Consider the following 7,385-nt stretch of genomic DNA (forward strand, 5'->3'; position numbering starts at 1 on the left):
ACAGCCCCCTCTGCCCATCACAGTGAGCCGGCCCAGCACGCTGCCCCCTGCACAGTGAGCCGGCCCAGCCCTTGTGTGGACACAGCCCCCTCTGCCCATCACAGTGAGCCGGCCCAGCCCGCTGCCCCCTGCACAGTGAGCCGGCCCAGCCCTTGTGTGGACACAGCCCCCTCTGCCCATCACAGTGAGCCGGCCCAGCCTGCTGCCCCCTGCACAGTGAGCCGGCCCAGCCCTTGTGTGGGCACAGCCCCCTCCCGCACAGTGAGCCAGCCCAGCCCTTGTGTGGACACAGCCCCCTCTGCCCATCACAGTGAGCCGGCCCAGCCCTTGTCTGGGCACAGCCCCCTCCCGTGCAGTGAGCCAGCCCAGCCCGCTCCCCCCTGCACAGTGAGCCGGCCCAGCCCTTGTCTGGGCACAGCCCCCTCCCGTGCAGTGAGCCAGCCCAGCCCGCTCCCCCCTGCACAGTGAGCCGCCCCGCACGGTGGTTTGAGCTGGATTTATTTCAGGTGTGTGCTGCCAGCCTCCCCCAGCAGCACAGTGAGACCCACCAATCAATGCACAGCACCGCGCAGGGACCCCGCTGCTGCCCTGCGACCAGCCAGGCCCCCGGCTGTGGCCACAGGCTCAGCAGCAGCCCCAAGGGAGAGTCCTACGGGGCCAGGCCCCCAGGCTGTTCCCGGCACTGCTCAGACCAGCCCTGCTGCTGGCAAGCCCCAGAGGGGTGCCCAGGGCCACGCTGGGACTGGAGACAGAGCCCCATGCCCTCCCCGTGGCCACATGGGGCCGGACCACAGGGCCTGCCCCAGATCAGTGTTGGGGACAGGACGCTCCCCGGCAGGGCCTTGTTGCTTACTCGAGCCCTGCCACAAGCAGGCACCAGCTCCCGGCCTGACCACCCAGCCCATGAGCCAGCCACTACCCCCATGGGCACACGGGGCCGACTCCACCCACTGCTCCTGCAGGCCGGGGCGCGGGGCCGGGCTCCTTCCCGGGCCAGTGGCGCGCTGCCACGGCGAGCGGTGCGTCAGGCTGTGCATTCATCTCCTTCAGCCAGAACTGCCATCTACCGGGCCCGGCCTGGCTCGGACGCCCGCGCGGGGCTGCGCCGCTCACTCCGCCCGCCGGATGAACCAGATCTCGTTGCGCCGCTGAGGAACGCTGGGGTTCTCGTAGGCGGCCACCATGTAGCGGTCCCGGAGCACGGAGGCTGGGGAGCCCAGCAGCTCCCCGAGAAGGCGGATCTCCCGGAGGATGGTCTCCTCTGTCGTCGCCCCGTAGAACACCCTGCAACAAAGGGAGCGGCCACAGCCACCGGAGAACAGGCACCTGGCAACCTCCCCCGCACTGCCAGAGCCACCACCCGGCCAGCCCCTCCCCTGCCCGCCAGCCCCACCTCCCACCTATCCCTCAGAGCCGGGTCCCTCTGCCACGCTGCTCCTTCCTCGCCTGCCGGGGCTGTTCCTGCACTGCAGCTCCTTCCCCCGCCAGGCTAGGGACGCCTCCCCTCCCCTCCACTCCCCTCCCGCGGGAGAGGGGGCTCACCTGGCCAGGATGCGGAGCGGCGGTCTCTCCTCGATGCGGATGTCGGGGTCCGTGGGCAGAGGGGGGTTGGGCTGGAACTCCCCAGGGAGGTAATAGGAAGTGGTGACGTCCTGCAGCAGCTCAGAGCCCTCCTCGCTCAGGCGGATCTCGTTCACCACGGGCACCGTCATGCCCAGATAGCGGCCTGTGGGGAGGCAGGCACAGGGCAGTGGTGAGGGGCACCCAAGGGGCTGAGCCGCCCCTTCCCCTCCCCCTGCCAGCACGCACCTGTGGAGTTCTCCTTGCAGATGTAGCGCATGAGTTTCATGAAGCCCAGGGAGATGCTCTGTTCGTACAAGGGCTCGCCCTTGGTGACGCAGGCCCACTTCCCGGCGGGGTACAGCCGCTCCTCGCACTGAAACAGGCGGACGAGGAGCCAGTCAGAGCCGAGCGCCAGGCACGGCAGAGCCCTGCTGCGTGGTGCCCGCTAGCGCCATTGGCAGGAAGGGGGCGCGGCCCAGCCATGGCAGGAGCACAGCACCCAAAGCGGGGACCCGGGGCTCTGCCAGGGTCCGGGCACAGGCTCTGCAGGCAGCACTGGGCCTCCTACCCAGCTCCTGCCCTGTCCCGACAAGCTGGGGCGCCGGTGGTACAGGATACCCCTGGCACCCAGCTGCCTCCACGCCCAGGCGACACTGCATGGTAGGGAGTGGGGGTCCAACTCCAGCAAGCCCACTGCAGCCCCACCCCCGCTGGCACCGACACCCCTGGGCCAGGAAGAGGGGCCCACAGGAGCTGCAAAACTAGCCACCGCGGGAAACTCAGGAGAACACCTGGAGGGGAGGGGGCCCCGCAGCGAGGAGCAGCTGGGCCCAGCCCCCCATTCCATCTGTGCGGGTGCTGGGGATCACTCTGCGGTACTGAGCAGGCTGGTCCCCCTGCCCTTGCCTGGAGGGACCGAGGCGCAGGGCTGAGCACCCCCAGCACTGCCCTGACCAGAGCCCCGGAGGGCGGTGTGGGGACAGACAGGTGGGGGGAGCTGCAGCTGGCTCCAGCACTGCCACAAGCTGCCCCGCCAGAGCCCAAGACCCCCGTCCTGGCTCAGGAACCAGCCAGCTGCAGAGAGGGGGCAGGAGTCAGAGGGGCCGCCCAGAACCTGGTCTGGGATGGGGCCAGACTGAGAAGCACCAAGCTGGGGGGCAGCAGAGTCTCCAGGAGCCCGCTGGCACTGACCAGCGCCGGGCACGTCAGGATTAAAGCACAGCGGAGCTGGAGCCTCGCAGCCAGCCTGGCGGGAGGGACCACGCCCGCTCTGGCCAGGCCTTCTGCGCACGGAGCAGACTTGCCGTTTGCTGGCCCTGAAATCTCCAGAGACCTCCTGACCCCGCGGTTCCGGCGGGAAGCCCCTCCCGTTGGGGGGAGCTAGAACGGCATCCGGCGCAGGGCTCTCCGCACCAGCGCCCGCACCAGCCCAGGAGAGACGCGGGTAGCAGAGCCCACCGCGCCCCAGCCGGCAGCCTGTCTCCCTGGGGCGTGGAACACGCCTGATGCTGCGCAGGGTGGAAAGGAGCGGAGCACTGCTCCGGCGGGGTGCTCGCGGGGACGCAGCGTCTGTGGCGCGTCCCTCTGATGCCAGGGTGCTGGTTGCTGGAGAGGCCAAGGAGCTTGGTCCCACAGGGCTTGTGCCGTCCATGGCTTCAGCCTGCCCCATTTACCGGCGTCGGTCGCTGCGCCCAGGCCGATATGCCCTCCCCGCCCCCGCGGGCCGAGGCTGCTGGGGAGCAGCATGGGCCCCTGGGCACAGAGAGCCCGTCGAGGGCGAGTCGGTGAGTTCTGCACCCACGCGGGCGTGGCCTTTCCGTGGCCAAGCTCCAGTGATGCTGTGGGAACTAATGCTGCAGGTCGCAGCCCCCCAGGCAGGCTGGCAGGGCCCGAACCCAGTCAGGCCTGAGCGTGGGAGGACGGCAGGACTCCCCCCTGCGCCAGGGTCTCAGCTTGCGTGGCAGAGCCAGAGGGGGCTCACCGTGCGGCTGGCCTGGAAGTCCAGCGTCACCTGCTGGATCTCATTCCGCCTCGCGTGCCTGAGCCTCAGGCGCCCCAGAAATGCCAGCGCTGGGCCCTGCGCCACGTCAGCTCTGCCACTGATGGAGCATGACCACTGGCACCACATGTGGGGGGCTCCCACGGGCACGGAATCCCCTTGGCTCTGCTCACGTAAGCGTGCCGGGCCCTTGGCCACCCACCGGGTCAGTGCAGGGGGTTCTGGGGCCCCAGTGCCACTCACGCCAATGGAACCCCGAAAGGTTAACGCTTTCCAAGGGTGCCGCCGCCGGGTCCCCGTGGAACCCTCTGGCCGGGGCACAAGGCAGGGCTGCTGGGAGAGGGTGACCATACGAAGGGCCAGACTGGGGCAGCCCAAAGGTCCATCTAGCCCAGTGTCCTGTCTGCCGACAGTGGCCAGCACCAGGTGCCCCAGAGGGTGTGAACAGAACAGAGAACCATTGAGTGATCCCTCCCCTGTCGCCCATTCCCAGCTTTCAGCAAACAGACCTAGGAACACCATCCCTGCCCAGCCTGGCTAATAGCTCTAGCTATTAGCTCTGTTTTGAACCCTGTTAAAGTCCAGGCCTTCACGTCATCCTCCTGCGAGGAGTTCCACAGGTTGACCGTGCACTCCATGAAGAAAAACTTCCTTCTTTTTACTTTAATCCTGCTGCCTTTTCATTTCGTTTGGCGTGTTGCCCCTTTAAAAGCTAGAGCCATGCCTACAAAGAGCAGGGAGCCAGGATCAGCTGGCTGCCTTAGTGAGCAGCGGGCAGGGAGACTCCAGCTGGCTAGCTCGGGCATGCAGCTCCCGCTGGGGACTGCAGTCGGGGAGGAGGCAAAGCAGGCAGGCCTGGCGTCAGCTCTGGCAGCAGGCGGCACTCAGGGCAGAGGCTCTGTGCCTGGCCCAATGGGACGCCAGCAGGGGAGCGCCAACGACAGCACATGGTCCCAGTGATCAAAGGGAGCTGGCGAGGGCAGGTGCCATGGCTTTCCTGCGGGAGCCGGAGCCCTGCACTGAGGGGAGGGGCAGAGGCCAGGCTGGCGGCCTGCAGACCGTGGCTGTCTGGGGGAGCGGGGCAGCTAGCAAGCCAGCTGCAGACACACCCCGCAGCGAGGCCGGCCGCGGGCCAAGGGGCAGGAGATGGAAGCACAGGCGGGATGGAGGCCGTGCTGGGCACAGACGCATGCAGAACGGGCTGGGGTGCCCAGTGAGAACCCAGTGGGCGAGGCAGGACTGGCTGGTTTGCACAACAGCCCTTCGCTGCCACCAGGGAACTCTAAGAGCGCGGGGGAGGGGCTGGGGCAGCGCCGCGGGACGGGAGAGACGCTCCCGGAGCACTGGGGGCCAGGCGGGAAGGGGAGACGAACACGAGAGACAGGGCGAGGCAGAGGCTAAGAGCTCAGGCGACCCCACGGGCCGGAGGCAAGGGAGCCGATGCCAAGCCAGGCACCTCGAGGCTGCCTGTCCCAACCCCATTCACAGCCTCCCCCCCGGCTGTTTCATGCACTTGCTGGTCTTGGCTTCCCTCGGACCCAGGGCTCTGCGACGCAGGAGCCGGCCGACGTGGCGTCTCTAGGGTGCGGCGGAGCAGGCCCACCCCACGTCCCCGGGAGTGCCCGGCTCCCTCAGTGACGCAGCTCTGCCAAAGCGCGTCCATGGGGTAGGCCAGGGCTGTGGCCAGCACAGCAGCACCCAGAGGCCCCCCCGAGACAGCCCCTCTGCCCCCACCTCCCCCACCCAGGGCCTGGCACCACAGCCCTCAGGCAGGCCTGCCCCAGAGCAGCCTGGGGACGCCAGCCATCTCGGCCCTACCCTCTTACTGCCAGAGGACGGGCCGTGGCAGCCTGGGGGGAGGAGCAGGAGCGCCCCAGCGCAAGCCTGGAGCACGGCACTGAGGGGGCGCTGGGCCCGAGAGGAAGGGTGGCAGCAGGAGGACGCAGGCCAGAGCAGGGCCAGGGTCTGGGCTGCCAGGCTGAGGAGCCCAGGGAAGCCGCCCACGCACAGGAGCGGCCCGAGGCCGGCTGCAGCAGCTGGCGCCCCGGGTGGAAGGCGTGATCGGCGCCCCCGCCTGCACGGCCGTCAATGACCTTGATGTAATGATCAGGCACCCAGGCCGGCGGCGCTCTAGGCAACTGCCTGGTTTGTCTAGGCTCCCGGGCCGCCCCTGCTCACGCGCTGCGGGCGCGAGCCCTGCCGGACCCCGAGGAAGAGGCCTCACCTTCTCGTGCTGCAGCAGTGCGACGTAGGGCACCGGCTCCCGCACCTGGCTGTGCTGCGTCATCTGCACAATGGGACCCACCATCTCTGTGGAACCAACCAGAAAACAGGCCTAGACGCTGCGCACAGGGCGGGCGATGGGGAGGGGGAAGCTCAGGCCCACAGGGACCACGGAGCCCGAATGCCACGTCCCGGGAAATGAGCCAGCCCGCTCCCTTGGCACGGCTCCACGCTCTGCGGGACTGGCTCCAGGCGCCCCCTCGGGCTCCGCTGCCTGAGGGGGCGCTCACAGAGCAGTGACCCTACCGCATGCTCCCCACCCCCCAGGCAGCTGCTCCAGGTTTCTATTGCCTGGGCCCCGTGACACGGCAGCCAGGAAAGTGCCACCCAGAGACTGCAGGGGGCGAAGGTGCCACCCCCCAGGCTTCCCTTTGGGGCACGGAGAGCTCTGAGCGTCTAACGGGGGGCTCCGCCCGGCCCTCACCTTGCGGAAGGGTCACTTGGTGGGTGCTGGCCACTGCTTCCCAGTGAGAGAACAGCCTGTTCTGCTCTTCCCCATCCATCGGCTCCTCCTCTTCGTCGACGGGCTCATCGTCCAGCCCGTTGAGGTCCTCCAGGGTAATGCGAGCCATGCCCAGGCCACGCTTCCTGTGGGGGGGGGGGGGGGAGTGTTTAGCCAGGGAGAGCGGGGATGTCAACGTGGAGTTGACGATATGATTAACCAATAAGCCTGGGCTAGAGTCAGTCTTGCTGGCTGCGTGTATCCCCCCCCGCTGCCTCTGTTACAGAGACAACAGCCTGGGTGGCAGGGGTCTCCCCAGGAGAGGGGCTGGAGTGCACTGGCTGCCGGTGTGACGTAGTGGGGGTACCTGGCTGGTTTCTATGCTGCTGGCTCTGGGGGAACCCCCACTGGCTGCCGTGGGTACCAGGACCCAGCAAAACAGGATGAGTCACTATGCAAACCAGTGGCCAGACACCCCCCATGGAGAGGAACAAAGGAAGGTGGAATGCTGCCCTGGCTGGGGGGCAGGGCTGGAAGTTAGTTAGTTGGTTGCTGGCTGTCTGAGAGCATGGAGGAGAGCCTAGGGGAAGGGGCTGGAGTTTAGGGGCCCAGTCTCCCCCATCTCAAGGGGGCCTGAGGCATCCTAGCCCAGCTCTGTGACCAGACCACATCTGTGCTGTATCCTGGAGAGGCAATAAACTTCCTCTAGTCCACCGGCTGGTGCAGTCTGTTTGTGCCATTTCGGGGTGCAGGAGACGGGGGACCCCAACGCGCCGTCACACTGGTGTCAGGAGTGGGATGCACTGCACCCCGTGGATGGAGCTTCCAGCAGCGAGCGACAAGGCACAGTAGAAGCAAGAGCCCTGGAGCCAGGCGTGCTAGAGACAGAGCAAAGCGGTTCCTGGGAATCGTGGGGCGCTGCAGCACTAGACTGGTGAGTCTGCACCGAGGGGCCCAGCGGGCAGATGGCCTACGCCCGACTCTTGAAGGCAGAGCTGGTGGGGCTGTGCAGAGAGAGGGGTTTGCCTGTGCGGAAAGCAGCCAAGGCCCAGCTGATTACCCAGCTGGAAGAGAATGACCAGCCACAGGGCCAGGATC

At 67.7% G+C, this 7,385-nt stretch overlaps 1 protein-coding gene across 1 annotated transcript; it reads right to left on the reverse strand.

Moving 5' to 3' along the window:
* Positions 1–481: 481 nt before the first annotated feature.
* On the reverse strand, positions 482–6,433 carry LOC102453279 (heme-binding protein 1-like). Its single transcript, XM_089777570.1, has 5 exons — positions 6,270–6,433; positions 5,787–5,872; positions 1,810–1,936; positions 1,543–1,726; positions 482–1,284 (listed from the first exon to the last, which is right to left on the reverse strand). Exons 1-5 carry the CDS (start codon positions 6,415–6,417, stop codon positions 1,110–1,112), a joined length of 720 nt encoding a protein of 239 aa, XP_089633696.1. The 5' UTR covers positions 6,418–6,433; the 3' UTR covers positions 482–1,109.
* Positions 6,434–7,385: the final 952 nt, after the last annotated feature.

Source organism: Pelodiscus sinensis, chromosome 3 (assembly GCF_052426305.1).
Source record: "Pelodiscus sinensis isolate ZL-2025 chromosome 3, ASM5242630v1, whole genome shotgun sequence".
Lineage (NCBI taxonomy): Eukaryota > Metazoa > Chordata > Testudines > Trionychidae > Pelodiscus > Pelodiscus sinensis.